This window comes from Dermacentor variabilis, unplaced genomic scaffold (genome assembly GCF_050947875.1).
Source record: "Dermacentor variabilis isolate Ectoservices unplaced genomic scaffold, ASM5094787v1 scaffold_12, whole genome shotgun sequence".
NCBI classification, from domain to species: domain Eukaryota; kingdom Metazoa; phylum Arthropoda; class Arachnida; order Ixodida; family Ixodidae; genus Dermacentor; species Dermacentor variabilis.
In genome coordinates this window covers 61,442,391-61,458,807 of record NW_027460280.1, presented here as the reverse complement: position 1 = coordinate 61,458,807, position 16,417 = coordinate 61,442,391, and the positions used below count along the sequence as shown (strand labels likewise).

General features: G+C 43.7%; 1 protein-coding gene across 4 annotated transcripts in view; it reads left to right on the top strand.

Annotated features, from left to right (window-relative positions):
* Positions 1–8,949: 8,949 nt before the first annotated feature.
* The window catches only part of trio (trio Rho guanine nucleotide exchange factor), a 299,147-nt gene continuing 291,679 nt past the window's right edge, over positions 8,950–16,417 (top strand). For 3 of the 4 annotated variants that reach the window (XM_075677244.1, XM_075677243.1, XM_075677245.1), the window contains exons 1-4: positions 8,950–9,139; positions 10,212–10,283; positions 14,147–14,261; positions 14,351–14,441. In XM_075677244.1, the coding sequence (XP_075533359.1) occupies positions 9,073–9,139; positions 10,212–10,283; positions 14,147–14,261; positions 14,351–14,441 (345 nt within the window). In that variant the 5' untranslated portion in view covers positions 8,950–9,072. The remainder of the gene's footprint in view (positions 9,140–10,211; positions 10,284–14,146; positions 14,262–14,350; positions 14,442–16,417) is intronic. The other variant, XM_075677246.1, reaches the window with a different exon arrangement.

The following is a 16,417-nucleotide window of genomic DNA, read 5'->3' as shown; positions in this document are numbered from 1 at the left end:
CAGTAGCATATACTTCTACTTTATTATCTGTTTCGCTGGAGTGAAATTTTGTGAAGTTGGCCTTTTATTGTAAAGAGCTTGTCCTCACCTTGGGGATGTTCAGAAAGCTGCTTTCAAGTTCACCAGTTTCACTCCTTGCTTTTGTGAAATGGCAGCAAATTCCTTACAGTACAGTACAGTAAAAGCTGTACAAAGTACAGCTTTTACAATGAAATGACAGATATTATCATGGTGCCGCTGGAGGGACAAAGACTACGATCACCAACAAACCGAAAGAGACGACGTAGTGGGGCTAACCTAACGTTCGGCCATACTGGTTGTACCGGCCATATCTCCTGAAGAGTAAGCACGGTCCCATTTAACCTTATATCTCTGCCCGTTTCATTTTTGGTGGAGGTGCTGGGTATTGTACAAGACTGAACTCTGCAGCGGGCTCGTCCTCGGCCATCCTACCATGCTGACGGACGACCAGGCCGATGGCTTAAGTACAGTGTTAGCATCCGCGACACCGCAACCGTCAGTTGTCTTGACCCATCCGCACGACTCCGGCTCCTTCTCTGGTAACGGCACTGAGAAAGTCGACATCGAAGAATGGCTTGGCATATACGAACGCATTGCTGCACACAACCGATGGGACCTGACAGTGATGCTCGCAAATCTTCTCTTCTACCTCCAGGGACCAGCACGCACCTGGTATGACACGCACGAAGAAGAGTTGACCAGCTGGCACTTATGCAAACAAAAACTTCACGACCTCTTCAGCAAGTTTGCTGGTCAGAACTGTGCCGCTGGGAAAGACCTATCCTGTCAGCCTCAGACAGCTACAGAGTCATAAGTTGCGTACATCCTTGATGTCCTAGCTTTTTTGCCACCGCGTCGATGCCAGTATGCCCGAGGCTGACAAAGTGAGGTACATTCTGAAAGGCATTGCCGATGAAGCATTTAACTTGCTCATTTTTAAAGACTGCTCGACGGTAGATGGAAGTTACCCTTGAGTGCAGACGTTTTGAAGACTCAAAGAGCCGTCTCATTGCCGTACAGTTCGTGTGGCTTCCCAACACCGCTGCTACGTCATCGTGCAAAGACGCTCATTTGGCTCTTCAATCGTCCACTACAGATAGCGTTGTCCGAATTGTGTGGTGCAAAATCGAGGCTGCGGCGCCATCTTCTTTCGCATGCCCTTCTGAGGATATGCAAGTGACGATCTCCCTCATACACGCAGTTGTCTGCGAAGAACTGGCCAATGCAGCAATTCAACTCGTGTGCTCCATCACGCGTCCTCCGCTTAGCGCTGCCCCTCTTCATCGACCTCCACCAATGTTTCGACGCCATCGAGATCCGGCCCAATGGCGAACACCAGACAAGCCGATATGCTTCCATTGCAGCAGTGTGGGGCACATTTCTCACTTCAGCACCTTCAGCCCTTATTTTCACGCTCCATGTTCTCCTACCGCCACAATGACAACCATTGCCAGCCATTTCGTGCTCCAAATGACCCAACATACCATGACTACGGCCCGTCTGCGTCCCTCAGACGCTCGAGCCATTCGCCGTCGCTGCACAATCGTCGGTCCCACTCGCCCCTGCCCCGTCGTTTTTCATTGCCTCGCCTTTCTGTATGCTCATCGCCGAAAAACTGACGGATGCAGCTCCTGGAGGTGACGCTGCGTTGGACTCCTTCACGGCATGTGGGCCTCTCGGAAAAACTGCTTTCCCGGTACTCTGGCCTTTACTGCGTCGTCCAACAGCTCGGTGATGAGACTTATGAAGTAGCTCTAGCCGATGCTTCCCCGTCGTCCACGTCAACTGATATCGTCCAAGTGGGTCGTCTCAAGTCCTATCATGCGGCCGCCATCTAGAAGGCACCGCATTTGCGCTTTCGCCACCGGTGGTTATGTCACGGTGCCACAAGAGAGACAAAGATGATGATCGCCAACAAGACGAGACGATGTAGTGGTGCTAACCTAACGTTCGGCCATACTGGTTATACCGGCCAGAGTAACTGGTTATACTGGTTATACTGGTTATACTGGTTATACTGGTTATACTAATAGTAACTGGTTATACTGGTTATACCGGCCAGAGTTTACTGCAGAGTAAACACGGTCCCTTTTAACCTTATATCTCTGCCTGTTTCAATATGATTTGTAGAATCCTATGATTATCTGTTGTGCAGTCACTTGCAAGATGGGCTCATTATTAAAAGCTGTCTTCATTAAGATCTGCTAGCCCTTGCTAATATATCATAAGTCTGATGGTCAAAATTTTAGTGCTTCTCCCTCCAGAAATTCATTGGGCATGGGCAATTTTTGCCTCCCTTTCAAACACATGAATGTGACTGCATTGCCTTCACTCCTATTTTGTGCCTGTCAAAGTGCCTGTCAAAGGTCATAATATGCAGTGTGTGGTGACCATAACAATGGAGATCTTGGTGCTCAAATCAGCTTCGCGAGCAATGTATGGTCATTCGTACATAGCTTGTAGCGATATATTAAGAGGTCCTGTGGCCCGTCAGCACAGATACATTGTGCTGCACATATAATTAATCATAGATATAATAATAGATTGCACATTTAAGTGCAAAAATCTGGGTGAGTTGGCACTTATTTGTAATGTAAAAATGGTCCAAGCTCTCTAAGTGAATTTTGCAGAAATTTTAGATGGCTTTTTAAGAGGAGTGGCAGTTTCCGAGAAGGTTCCTCGATCCAGGGTACCACCGATGCCCGAGTTGCGAGAAAGGTGGCCAGGTACTGCTGAGCCTGCAGGGGAGGTTGAGGGTAAGGAGGGCAGGAAGCCCATTAGGATGACCGCAACACTTGTGGCATCGGGAGGTGGTTCTTCCATGAACGTGTGAAGATGTAGATGTGTGGGAAAAAGATAACCTGTTTTAGCTTTTCATATAAGGATGCTGTGCTCAAGAAAAGCTGGGGTGTAGAGGCATAAACACGTAGCAGCCAAGTTGACTGGGCTAGAGACAAATTCGAGAAGGCTACGAATCGTGAGCTTGGCCCAGGAAAGTTGGGATCTTGGCAAAGAGTTGCAGGTGAGCAGCCTCTGTGTGGAGCAACCTCTAGGATGATCAGGTATACACATGATCTTTAAAGGTGTGGGAAGATAAGTTTGGAAAATTGTGCTAGAGGAGGAGACAAGCTTCCATAAGTTCCTAAAAATGATGGGTAGATGAGCGAAGACAGTGTGGATGACGGTGACAAGGAGCTGTGGTGGCGTGTAGTTCAGTAAGCATTGGGCTTAAACTGAGAGAACTTCCCTATGAAGGATAGCATAGGCATTCGAAAGAACCACTGTGGCAGATTTAAGGGGGGGTCTGTTAGCGTTGGTGTAGTAGAAATGACTGTTTGCGTGGTCAGAATGACTCCTGCAGCATTGTGGATGCCCAGCTGCATTGGCGGTCGTTGCTGGCACTGATAGGCCCCAAGCAATTTTTGTTGCTTTGTGCACAAGAGTGTCGAGACGATTAACCCTGTTGGGCCCAAACCAGTTCCACATAAAAAAAAATTAAAACAAGTTGTCCACATTTATCTTTGTGCCAAAATAACTATGAAATGTTTTTTTAGTTATAATTAATTATTACAATACTTTGTAGTTGTTACTGTCCCCGAAGGGATAAATAGGGGAGCTGGTAGTGATAACAATAACAGTGCATCCCAAACATGAAATTCAGCTATAGTTAGTGACACAGCGCATGAGGTGTAGATTTTGTTCACCTTGTCGAAAATGTGGCCACCATCACATTGGATGTGGAGGCCAAGAATTTTTAGGGATATGACTACAGGGGTGGGATGACGATTCAGCTAACGATCCAGTGTTATGAGAGGTGGGTTCTATCGAGGGTGATGGACAAGGAAAAGAACAGATTTAGCAGGGGAGCTAGAAAGCCTAATTGTTTGGGTGGCAGTCCTGTAGGTGATCTTGTATATCCTGGTGAACCTAGGTAGCACCAGATGGCAATGTGATTGCACAGTGTGGTGCATACAGGAAATGGATGATGTGCATGACCAGGTTGAAAAGTAGGAAAGAACTGAGCCTTGTGGTAATGCCAAATTGAGGGTGCAGATGTACAGATTATGGAAGTTGTCAGCGAATCATTGGAGGAGCATCCACATGGGAAGGAGTGAACATAATTGTACGTATAAGCGAGTTCCTGCAAAATGGCACCATGTTCACATTATCAAAGGCTTTCCCAAGATGAAAAGCTAGTATGGGCACGCAATTTTGAAGTGCTGGGTTCGAAGAGTATATTATGTTGAAGTTGTTAAAAGGCATCGTGTGTCGAGGTGTGTACACGATTGCCCGTGAGAGTAGGAGGTAGGTCGGATGCATCCTTTAAAAATTGTTGAAGGTGAAGTACTGAGCATTCCATGAGCTCACTGATTCAAGAGGTGAGGGATAGGTTGAAGAAATAGAAGGGTAAGTGGTTTCCTTGGTTTAGATATGTAAATTATTTATGCGTGCTTCCATGCCGCAGTAGTTTAAGTGTTTTAGCAGGGAGTAGGAAATTGCAATTTGAATCGGAGAGATTGCTAAGGTGACAGTTGGTACTTTACATGCGCCGGTAGTCCAAGTGTTGCATATAACAGGGAGTAAAAATTTTAATCCGAATCGGCAAGATAGCGAACAGGATAATTGGAGAACCTTATGTTGACCCGGACAGATGTTTCTTTGTATAGGCCGGAACAGCTGCATGGAGTTCATGAAAAGTGAAGGGATCTGAAAAATTTGGATTTTGTTAGGGGGATCCCGTATGTAATCAAGATAGCTTGGTTTATGGTATGGAGCAATAGAGCTGTTGTGGACACCTTGATCGAGAGCCTCGACTGTGTTGTAGGACTTGAGGTATAGCGTTCTGGCTGGCTGTGTGGTGGCAGGATTAAGACGAAAGAGAAGGAGACACCATGTGAAGCTGAGATGCATGGTAGTGGCTTAACGATTGCAAGTTTGAAACGAACTCTCGCATATGAGTGTGTTTGAATAACTGGCTATTTTTTCATGAAGATGGTTAATCCAAGCATGTAGATGGTGGTTACGTATGTTGCAGTGTTATCGTTGGAGAAGCCTGCCTCATCATGCATCCAAGAGGTGATTGAGGTGAGTATGGCGACAGCCCAGGGAGAGGAATAAGTTGAGCTGGTTGGAGAAACGTTAGCTATGGTGAGCCTCTGCTTTTTCGCACGAGACCCCTGCAGTTCTATTGCCATGCGATTAAATCCAAAGTCGTATATGGATACCGCGAATTAAAAAGTAGTCGATCGGCCCATAGTAGGGTGCGGCAGCAACTACGCTAGCAGCTGTAATGATCCGTGTCACGGGAACAGTGTGCCATATGATCGCCTCTTATGCTGACTGAACCCAGCAGATGTGAGCTAGCTGTGCTGAATTTAATTTATTCTGCAACAAATGTTCGACCCTCCTATCTGTACGATCGACGTACGTAGCTCATATGGCCTATAGCGATGTTCCATATCCGTGCGTGCTGTAATTAACTCAATTCTAAGCTGTTTCAACTACAGTAAATTGTGCACAGTTGTGACAGACCAGTGAACGACATGAAGGCACCACGTGTTCTATCGAACAGACAGTGAATATGGGCACCCTTCAGCGTGCACTATCATATGGCGATTTCGTTTTAAGAATTGCCAGCCTGGCGAAAGCAACCCGCGTTACATTAAGAACCATGCCCCGAATGCAACGCGCAAATTGTTTTGTTTTGCACTTCGAAATGCAACGCTCAGCCACTAGACAACTAAGCTATGCGAGGAAGCCGACCACTCGGCAGCAGCAGGTTCTGATATACGTATACATACAGCACTTAAAATGGGGGAGGGGGGGGAATGCAACTCGGCGCCAAGAGGAGACATATAGGGGCGATGGATCAAATATCCATCGCCCCTATATTGATCCATCAGAGATCCAGGCTTGGTGGCGGCAGAAATGCGCCTGGAGCTGTCCGTATAGTTGCAATAAAAAATAATGATTAATTAATGATTAATTAATGATCAAGCTGTGGCACTTGATGGTATACTATGCTCATGATACCTATAATATGTGCTTAAGAAAACTGCTCGGGAGATGCACCACGAAACCGGATTTTTGTTGCTTATATGGATACTCCAGGCGCATTTCAGATATCGGCGTCGCTGTGATGTTCCGCATAAAGTCCAAGTGCGATAACATGCATGGCGCGCCGTATGCTGGTGCGAGTGAAAGCATGCGAGGGTGAATGAATGAATGAATGAATGAAAAACTTTATTTTCACAAAGGAGGTATACCGGCGAAGGTGGAGGCCTCAGTCCAGAGCCCCTGTGGCCTTTGAGCCGTCGGTGGTGGCTCAGTCTCGCGCGCGCAAAGAAAAGTGCAGAGGTAGCGCGCCGTACGTCTTCCTCCGTCGTGTGCAAGGCTCCGGGTGAGAGGAGGGAGGCGGGGGCGTTCTACTCCGACAGTGGCTGCGTATGGCGCTGCCGCGCGCGGGCCCTATCTTGAAAGCCATCTGCAATTGGAGCAGAGTGCGCCGAGTGCTGATAGCTTCGTGTGCGCTGTTTCTCGTCACTTAGTTCGCGTTGAAGGAGAGGCATCACGAATTAAGGTCAATTCGCTCGCTGCTGCTGCCGCGCTTCCTCACTCCAGTGTTTTGACAGCGAGTGTGCACGGTCATCGAGTGAGATGTGTTCATGTTTGCTTGTGCGCGCGTGACACCATACTTGTTAGTTTAGTTAGTAACCCAGTAAAAAATTGCTCAAACCAGTTAAAATTTTCCACTTGGAACGAATTGGATCAGTCTAATCGTGTTTTGCGACACCCATTCGAAAAATCCGGCCAACAGGTCCAATTGGCCCAACGGGTTTTTTGAACACAACTGCATGGACCCGATAGACCTCGTTAATTGGGACCAACATGAAAAACAAAGGAAAGAGGAAAAGCTTTAATTAGATGGGCCCTAAACTCCTTTTGAGAAACATACTCATGCATGAACACACTACGGGATTTCTCTTCATTGACATACCCAAGATTCACCAATATGTGAGATACGTACATGCCTATAGGCGATATGCATGTAAGCAACAGAACCTGGTTGATCAAGTGGTTCATGAGAAATTAGTAAAATTTCAAGGGAGAGCTTTAACTTTATAGAAAGCTAAATGCTTCTCTCCATCGATCACACCGAAGTACAAATTTCTATTAGTTTACTTGAAACATTATATAATTGACCTATTATTATTATCAACTATTTTGTTTCACGAGATTACTCACCTAGCTGATGACTTCCAATTGAGACCAATTGGCATACCAAACTGCACTGATGTCCAACTGCACTTCTGATGATGCCCCATTGGAACCAGTTGGGTCCCATTGAAAAATCCAACTGAGCTCATTGGTTCTTTTTGACTGGGTCAAGCGAATGTTTGCAAGTTTATACGGCCGATAAAGCTACTATCCTTTCTTATATAGCTGTCTACTAATTTGCTATCGCAATTGATACTTCACCTTTCGGGCGAAACTGCGACTTTTTACCTTCATCAAAGCATCCTTGAATGTTGCCTACAGGTCCCCGAGGTGCAACGAAAACAACGTAGCAGTTCTGCAAGCTAGCTTCTCCGCACAGTTCGCATTCAAGTACCTATATCGTTCTTTTTTTCCCCCGGATATGCAGTTGCTTTTAACATGTATGAGTGCGCGAGGAGTGTTCAAATTAACGGCATTTTCAATATAACGATTATGATAGCAAAAAAACTAAAGCCTTTAATAAACACGTGCTGTGGATTTCCCGATTCGTGCGTGCTGAAGCATTAGCACGTGCATATTGGCTGTGCGGTGAAGCTTAACTATGACCAGCTGGTGCTCGTCTATGTCTGTGCTCCACAAGCGAACCTGTGAAGCTGCGCGAAAAATGTGCGACACGAGCTCTAAGAAAAGCAAAAAATGAGATGTTATTCATGATTTTTTTTATTTTAGACGTTGACATAGCGCTTATTTTTTGTGCGCGCGGCACGAGTCGCACACCGCGCGAGCTTATATATAGATACTTGGTAGATATGGCACAAATCTGTCCACGGTACTTAGTCTGCGTACTTCGTCCAGCATTTGCGAAAACTCTTCCAAGTCTGATTTTGCAGCCTGAAAGGTACGTATATTGTATATGGTACATATGGTACTATATAGCGCCCCATCCAAAAACGCCTGGATGATCGACGTTTTTCCATGAGGATGTTGCTTCTGCTCCGACTGGACGCAATTGCTAGATGTTACCATCAGGGAGGGGGACAGTCGGATCTATTTCCACGCAAACAACCAACAATCTGCCTATTCAACTTGCCACAATTCTGGGCGACAATTAAGTTGATTTATGCAACAGGCAACATTACAACAGTTCAGAGGGATCAAGTACAATCGAACGCAGTCAGCAACCATACAGTTCGCGCAATCCATGCCGCTCCCCTCTTTTGCTTCCCAACAGGCTTCAAACTGTCTAATATTTCGTTGCAACACCAAGAACAGGCAGGGCAAGCAACGATAATAACAATGAAACGCCAATGGAAATTTCGCACCCAATTCATACAGATAGTGATCAACGCGGTATTAAAGCATTCAAAACACTTAAAAATCTAGCTACGTGTAAACAGCGTTCAGATGAAACACTAGAAATGTCAAACAGCCGATTATACTACGGTCAGAAAGGTTTGAATGCCACAAAAACGCACAATTAACAGCTGCACGCTGCACTAGGACCCGCATGTCAGGTGTTGGGTATTTTTGGTTTCTGATGCTTACTGCCGGCAGCTCCGCACCTAATATGAACCGCGTTTCCAAGAATATAAGATACCGAGCCATAAAAATGTGTTTTTACTGTCTAATTATTTAACAACAGTATTTACTACAGTTTATTGTTTTGATATTTACTTGGATATAAAACAAGTCTTTGATTTATCGACCAATGGTGACAGGAGCGGCGATGGATGTAAACATGGCCGATTAGTGATGCTGTATTTTGAAGTGCAATATTGGAGCTCTCCCTATTTTCACGCGTCATCATGATGTTTTGGTTAACATAGATAGGTGATGTGTGCGACCAAGTCATCTACTGATGGTCCAGTCGACAGCGACGGAGCTTTTCGCTACAAGCCTGGTAAGGATCTTTTGCACAGCGAAGAGTAAGCGCAGAGTTCTGCTCTAGCCTAACGGTACTACATGTCAGATCGATCCTTCGTAGTCTGATTTGCCTTCCGATGCAGAAAGGCGAACTGCCTTCTTAACAGGCGTGAAGAAAAGAACTGTACGAGAAGTTCCTGTTCGCCTATTTTCTCTGTACAATTGTTGCCATACATTATAATCACATCATGCATTTATGGTGTTGACAGCCGTGAATGCTTAGCGAAGCTGCACATGACGAGAGCGAGGGAGAGAGGAGAAAAAAATAATCGTATGAACATTTTACACCGTCTGGCCTAAGTACTGACGCCTAAAGTGGGGTATTATGAAGGCAATGTAGCGACTGATGGACTTGTAGTAGTTAATATTAAGAGGTTTCTTGTGGCATTTTGGAATACCGTTATGCGTTTTTACTGCTACTGCCGCATCTTATTTTGTTCAGCTGTTCTGTGGCTCTCTTCTGTGGCTACATTGCTCCTATGTGTTGCGCCTGCTCTTGACACACATCTCGTATCATGATGTTGCTTTGCATTTCACTAGAATATGTATCTGGCGAAATCGTGCGTGCAGGTTTGGGCCGTATTCGACTTTGCAAACGATTAAATTCAGCTGTCGTGACGCAGACGACAGAGCGCACAGCGTGATTAAAATTAGTAATCGCGTCTGGTTCGTTACAAAAGTAGCATGTGCGTTTTCCGTTTGCAAAGCGACAACTGCTAGAGTACTTACTGAATGACAGGCTGCAGTTAATACTTTCGGCAACGTCGGGTTGAAGTGTAGTGTTGTCCATGTGACGTCTGGCATTATACCCGTGCAGACAGTGTCAAAGCGCACCTGTTTTTGGACAGTTCCTGAAATTTCTTTTCCGCTGTTGTTAACTGGCTAAACGATATCTACTGCCTCGCGAGCCTGTGTCATTCTATATTCTTAGTGTTCTCCCAGGAATAAAATTTACATTAACAACAGGGAGTATTTACTCATTAAACGCTTAATATGTCTAGGGCTAATTAATGCTGAAGGGAAGACACACCGGTTTGTGCTTTTTTCAGGGTCCTCAAGGATGATGGAGGGAGCACATGAACTACTACCCCTCTTGCAGGAGCGGCTCATCATATTATCTGGTCAGTGTTCGTAGCTTTTTTTTTTCTCATGTAGGAAACAAACAAACTTTGAGACCCATTTGCAACTTTTACTTTGTTGTGCTCGACTCGGACAGTTTTTGTTGCAGACAGGTCGCAGTTGACCTTGTGCAGCCATTTGATTCTTGTATGTGGTGTTGGTCATAATAAAAAAATCACTTTGTTATACCATTTCCCAAGAATGATGAGCATATTCATAATGCGACATGTCAGGCCAAAGAAAGTGTATGTAGCAGTTAGTGAATGGTGCACAGTACTAGGGTATAATTGTTAGGCATTCTTGCACGTAAGCAACATACATACATGTGTGACGATTATTTCTGCACAAGGGGGCTAAATGTTCCTGTGGGACCTTTGTTGCTACTTTCTTGTATGATGGTGTTGACCTGTATGTAACTCCTGTATGTAACTGCACATGCATTACAATCATGTGTGTTAGTAGGTTGTGCTTGAGTGGTTGCTTGAGGAAAAATGTGACAGCATTTGGTTTTTGCTGCTTTTAGCCACTATGGCGCTATCTTAAGTTGCGGCATAAAGTGGCTTATTTATAAGTTTTGCCGGTGTCACGCTGCCACTTCAAGCCCGATCCTGATTTAAATTCTCGACCGTGATGGGCTCGCTCCCACAGCTTGCACAAAGGAGCCAGTCATGATTGAGAGATCCAGTCCCGTTCGGGCTTAGTTGTGGTTGAAATTGTTACCATGTAACACCCATATTAGTCCAAACTCTGACAAAATTTTAACTAACAGATGCCTGTCATTCAGCAAAAGAGTCGCTGAGTATCAGTGAAGTTACGATCTGGAATAAATGTAATATGTGGGGCCACTTTCTGTAATGTGCTCATGAAGAGAACATTGAGGCAATCTACTTCCTTGAATGATAAAAAATTATCTTTGCTGTATATCAGCTATTACACTATTGCACCTTGCTACTGCCAGGCATAGTAGCTCGAGCCAGGTAAACATCTTTTGACCTTTTGGGCTCTGAAGCCTTGCATAACGTATATGATAAATGTTTGCTCTTTATTTTTCTATTTCACTGACTGAGCTTTTATCACTATTGCACTTGCTGTTTTTCTTTATATGTTTGGCTTCCACACTTTTACATGAAAACTACCAGTTTTGTGTTGCCTACATTCACTGCAGTTGCATAAGTCATTTCGCTGTTTTTGAATGTTGGGTTCTTCATGAATTATAGGAAGATGTTGAGATAAAACACATTGTTCAGTAGCTTATGTACTCCCATAACTTCACTATTTGAAATTGTTTAATATTTATTCTTTCTTTCTTTGATATGAGGGATAACACTTAACACTTATTGGTCTTGAGGAGCAGTGAAAACTGCAAGTGAAAACTGTTATGAAAGAAAGCAGTGGCTGCTGTGCAGAGGCACCAGTTCCTGAGCGAATGCATGGGGCAGATAACTTCTGCTCAACAATTTCCAGTCATTCTATAAAAATGGCTTGCATTTAGGGAGCCTATATACAAATCTGTTTTCTCAGTGTATTATTTGACCAATCTCACCATATTTGCATCCACTTTTGGCCGTGTTTTTCTTGCTGGCGTTATTTTATTGGGAAAGAGTTGTATTGAATGCTGCTCTGCTTCAACAAACACAGCTCTGTACGTGCACCTGGTGACATGCTGTACTCCTTTTTCATTGTGACCATTGTCATGGTGTTCTAGATAACTGAAAGCAGTTGTTTCTCATTTACAAACACCTCAATCGTCTGGATGTTCAATTGTGAATGGTATTGTGCACATGTGCCAGATAATGTGTATAGGCCTCATGTTGTACCACATAAACTCCATGAAAAATTCATATTTCACTGTGTCTCTAAGTGAGAAAATATTCTATATTCAATTCAGTATTTGAATATTGGTATTCTCAAACAATCATATTCGATTTGATTAAGAAATTTCACTATCCGAATGTTCCTAATGTTTACATGTCAGGTTTGAACCTATACATCAAAGCAAACTTGATGTTCCCATTGCTAACAGGTGTACCAAATGCTGACAGATCCCATCGTATGTGTGCCTAAATAAACATTGTGGTCCAGTGAATTCAATTCAGAAAATGGCTTAAGTATTGGATTGACCATGTGTCAGCTGAAAGGCTGAAGACTGAAGTTTTTTTTTTCAACATTCCTCATGAACTAGGGCTCCTCCAGATTTTGTCATTGTGATTGGCATGTGTGTAGAATAGTAATGAAATTGGTGCTGTAGTGCTGCATGAAATTTTTGTTTAGGTGATATCAGCATGTATAGCTATAAGGATTATCAGATATAACAAAGTTACTTTCATGTCAGTTGCAACTTCATCTTAATGAGGTTCAACTATTGACCAGTACGCAAATCAATGCAATTTCACAAAGTAAATAGGTTGGTGGTATTAGCACTTGCTATGCATATAGTGCAGGTTAATGCATCTACTGTCTATCAAACTTTCCTTGCTGGGATGGCTGTTGTACCATAATATTGTCACACACCTTCTCATGATCAGCTAGCTGTTGTTGGGGGCAACAGAAGGGTATAAGCTCAGGAATGCAGAAGGGCCTGTGTGTGGCTTGGTGAGACAACCTAATAAGGTGACATTTGTGCTAGCCTGTGATTTGTATTCACATGCTAATAGTCGCTGAGTTTGCCATTTTAAAGCGAAGCTTTCTCTGTCTCACTGATTCGTCCGTGAGTGCCGAAAACACACTGCAGGAAAGCCAACTTACACATCTGCGTAGAACACTACAGTTTACATTCACAGTAGCGCACCAGCGTCGAGTGGCCAACCGGTCAGTGCCTAATAATGGCGCGAAGCGACGAGTTAACCAAGAGTAGCGCATGCGTACAAAGTTCACTGGAAGCGCAAGTTGGGTCTGCTAGGCATGACACCACCCCTGTCGCGATTAACTGAGCTTCCCTGCTTATTGGAGACAACAAGTGCGCGCATGAACACGGGCTCGTTCACGGATCTGGAAGGAAAAAAAAAAAACCGGCCCCGTTCTTAAAGAAAGATGGTTGAATACCACGCTACCCAGATGAATTGTATACATCTGCATTGAATTACACGCGTCACACAATGCATTCTCGGCCGTCACCATGGGTAGGCTGCAGGTGCAGCGCACAGCACGAAAAGAGGCTGCCATATGCGAACGCAAGCGTAAAGTCGTCCGTGAAAGTGTGAGTGTGTGCTTGTAATCAATGGCCACATGATTTAAAATAAAGGCTATGCAACTTAACAAAATGTGTCTTCAGTCAACTTCAACATTCATAAAATACAATCCTAAACAAGCAATCAAATCACATATGCATAGCATTGAGTCACTCAGCATTTCTTGGGTTCGTTGTGTGGTCGTTGGCTTTGGACTTTGACTTTGATTCAGTTTGCATTGGGGGAAAGCTTCGCATTCAACCATCTTTCTTTAAGAAAGGGGCTTTCATCTTTTGCTGAACCATAAGGTTCTGACCAGCTTTCTGGCTGGTGCTTGCATGACACAGAATAAAAGAAAAAAAGAAAGAATAGGAGGGTGTGCATTACTTTGGCGGTCATGCTCACACCAACAAAAGAATGTGGAATGGATGTTTTGCACACCATACTTGCCAAATAGGGCATGTTGTTTTATATTCTACTTTTATTTAATGTATCGTATCCCTAAAATTTCGAGCATACTTGTTTGAAGCACTTTTTGCCATTTTTTTCTTGTTGACTTTATTATGTTGTAAAGGAGTTGTATTGAAACTTATGTATTTTTCCACATGATTGTGCTGCATGTGAGGTGGCTAATCCAAGGTTAATGAATGTCCGATAACCTTTGTTTTTTGATCCTGCACCTTGCTTGCTTTTTCTAGGTGGCCGAGACCTTCGAGGAGGTCCAGTCCTCACCTTCCCAGCTAGGTCTAGACCGGATCGGCTAAAACCGGAAGAAATGCGCAAGGTTTTAACCTACCTGTCTAGCATTCCTTGGTAAGGTTGGCATGACGCTGTGCTCACCGTACATGTTTGCTTGAAAAGGGATTGTTTCTTTCTAAAGTTAAGTCTCTGCTCTTTTTCAGTGAGGAAGCTAGAGAACTTGGCTTCTCTGTAGTAATTGACATGCGAGGAGCCACCTGGGCTACGGTGAAACCAATCCTTAAAGTTCTCCAGGCATGTATCTGTGTTGGTACATGTACAGGGTGTCCCAGCTAACATGCATGAAGTGAAAAGCAGCATTCTATACTGATGAAACTTGCTGTATGTTCTTAATGCTAATGCACGCCTTGCAGGACCTCAATAAAGTTTTTCAACCAACCAACCAGTAGAGCCTAAATTATTTTTTGTCTTCTCCTTAATTCCAATTTAATGATGAACTGACTTCTTAATGTGGAAATTTACAGTCAATATGTCAATGCAAGGTATCTAGAGTACTTTAGAAAACACATGTTTTGATGGTTTGTGGTGCCTTGCCTTTGCCATAGGCCTTTTTTCTGTGTCTAAAAAGAAAAGAGATGTGCCTCCTAAGTTTCTAGAAAAGTAGATGCAGCTTCCTATTTGCATTTCACAGCAATGCTGTCCTCAGGTGCATTGTAAACAAACTAATTCAGTCTGTACAACGGCCAGTCTCATCCATAAATATGACAGGTATCCTATTTTTGAGTCGGCCACAACATTCGGGTTGCTATTTGGGTTAGTTTGATGGCAGATCAATAGTCTCTGCTATATTTCTGGAAAATGTGGCTTTGACAGATGGCTTATCTTTATCTTTCTCAACAACTGTGTTGTACAGGCTAAACAAAAAGCTTGCCACTAGCAGGAATTTACTGGCTATACCAATATAAATGCCCTGCCAAATTGATTTAAAGGGAAGTTGAAGAGGTTTTAGAATTGGTAGGGTTACGGCAGTTTGGAAGGCTGCCCTACTGTAAATTAACTCCTAAATTTATTTTCTTTATTATGCATGTAGCAGCTCTGCAATCGCCATTTAAATTTTCGTTGAAGCTCCGCCCCTCCTCGCACGCCAAGCGTAGTGGCGAAAGACGGGGCAGGAAGATGACGTCAATACAGGGGTCACATAAGTGCTCTATTCAAATCTCGCACCTCGCCGATACCTAAGATGACGTCACGACTATCTTCGCCATCAGAGCCCATCGACCATTACGCGGCGTCTCCCACAGACGCTGCGGCTTGTTATTGCTAAATAAAGCAAGTAGCGGTGACTTCTGGCCTGTTAAGCTATCGTTTTCGTATTCAGGGGATGAAAAACTATAATAATTCGCTAAAAGCTCACTTTTCTTAAAAAGTGCTTCAGCTGCCCTTTAAAGGGACACTAACGTGAAAAATGATTTCTTCTGCATCAGTAAATTACCGTTATACAAAACCAAAAACACCACTCTTACAACGATAAGACAGAAAAAGCGCAAGAATGAAATACGGGTGGCGACGCCTACTTAAGTTCCCGCACCTTGGGGCTGTGATGTCTTGGATTTTGATGGCATCTTCTAGGGCCTACTAATTATATATAGTGGTACAGATTGACTACATTGTGTTCTAAAGGAACCAAATATTAAACATGGCAAGCTTCGGGAACCTTTATTCAGCCAACGTGGCCTAAATGTGAAAACATACTTTGGAATCCCTGACGTCACGCTGACGTACCGGCGCTGGGGTTTCGGCACGAAATTCAAATACTGATACTTGGACATTCATTTTCTCATCTAATAATCAAACTATTTTTTTTGAAATGACCGCCTGCAGGGTTCTTAAACAATGTTTCATTAGTCTAATCTGATTTATTGTTTCGCTTTAGCGTCCCTTTAATCTAGTCTGGTTCAGCATGGAATATGTTTAAGTTAATTCCTGTGTTTGAGCGCAATGCTACTGGGATGTGGAAATGGGCAACCACGTCGGTGTTTGTGAAATTTTGTAGGCTTTATTTTAAAAGCAGAAGAAATGACTACCCTAAAGATAGTGTACCACAAGCAACTGAAGCATGTTTCCAAATGCTCTCTGAAAGCCTCCTATTGAGATATCTACCATTAATTTATAAAGTTAGTTAACCAGTGATTATGAATTAGTTATTTGATGAGAAAATAAATATTACTGGAGGTTCCTTAGGGGGCAGCAAACAACATACAGTGTATGTC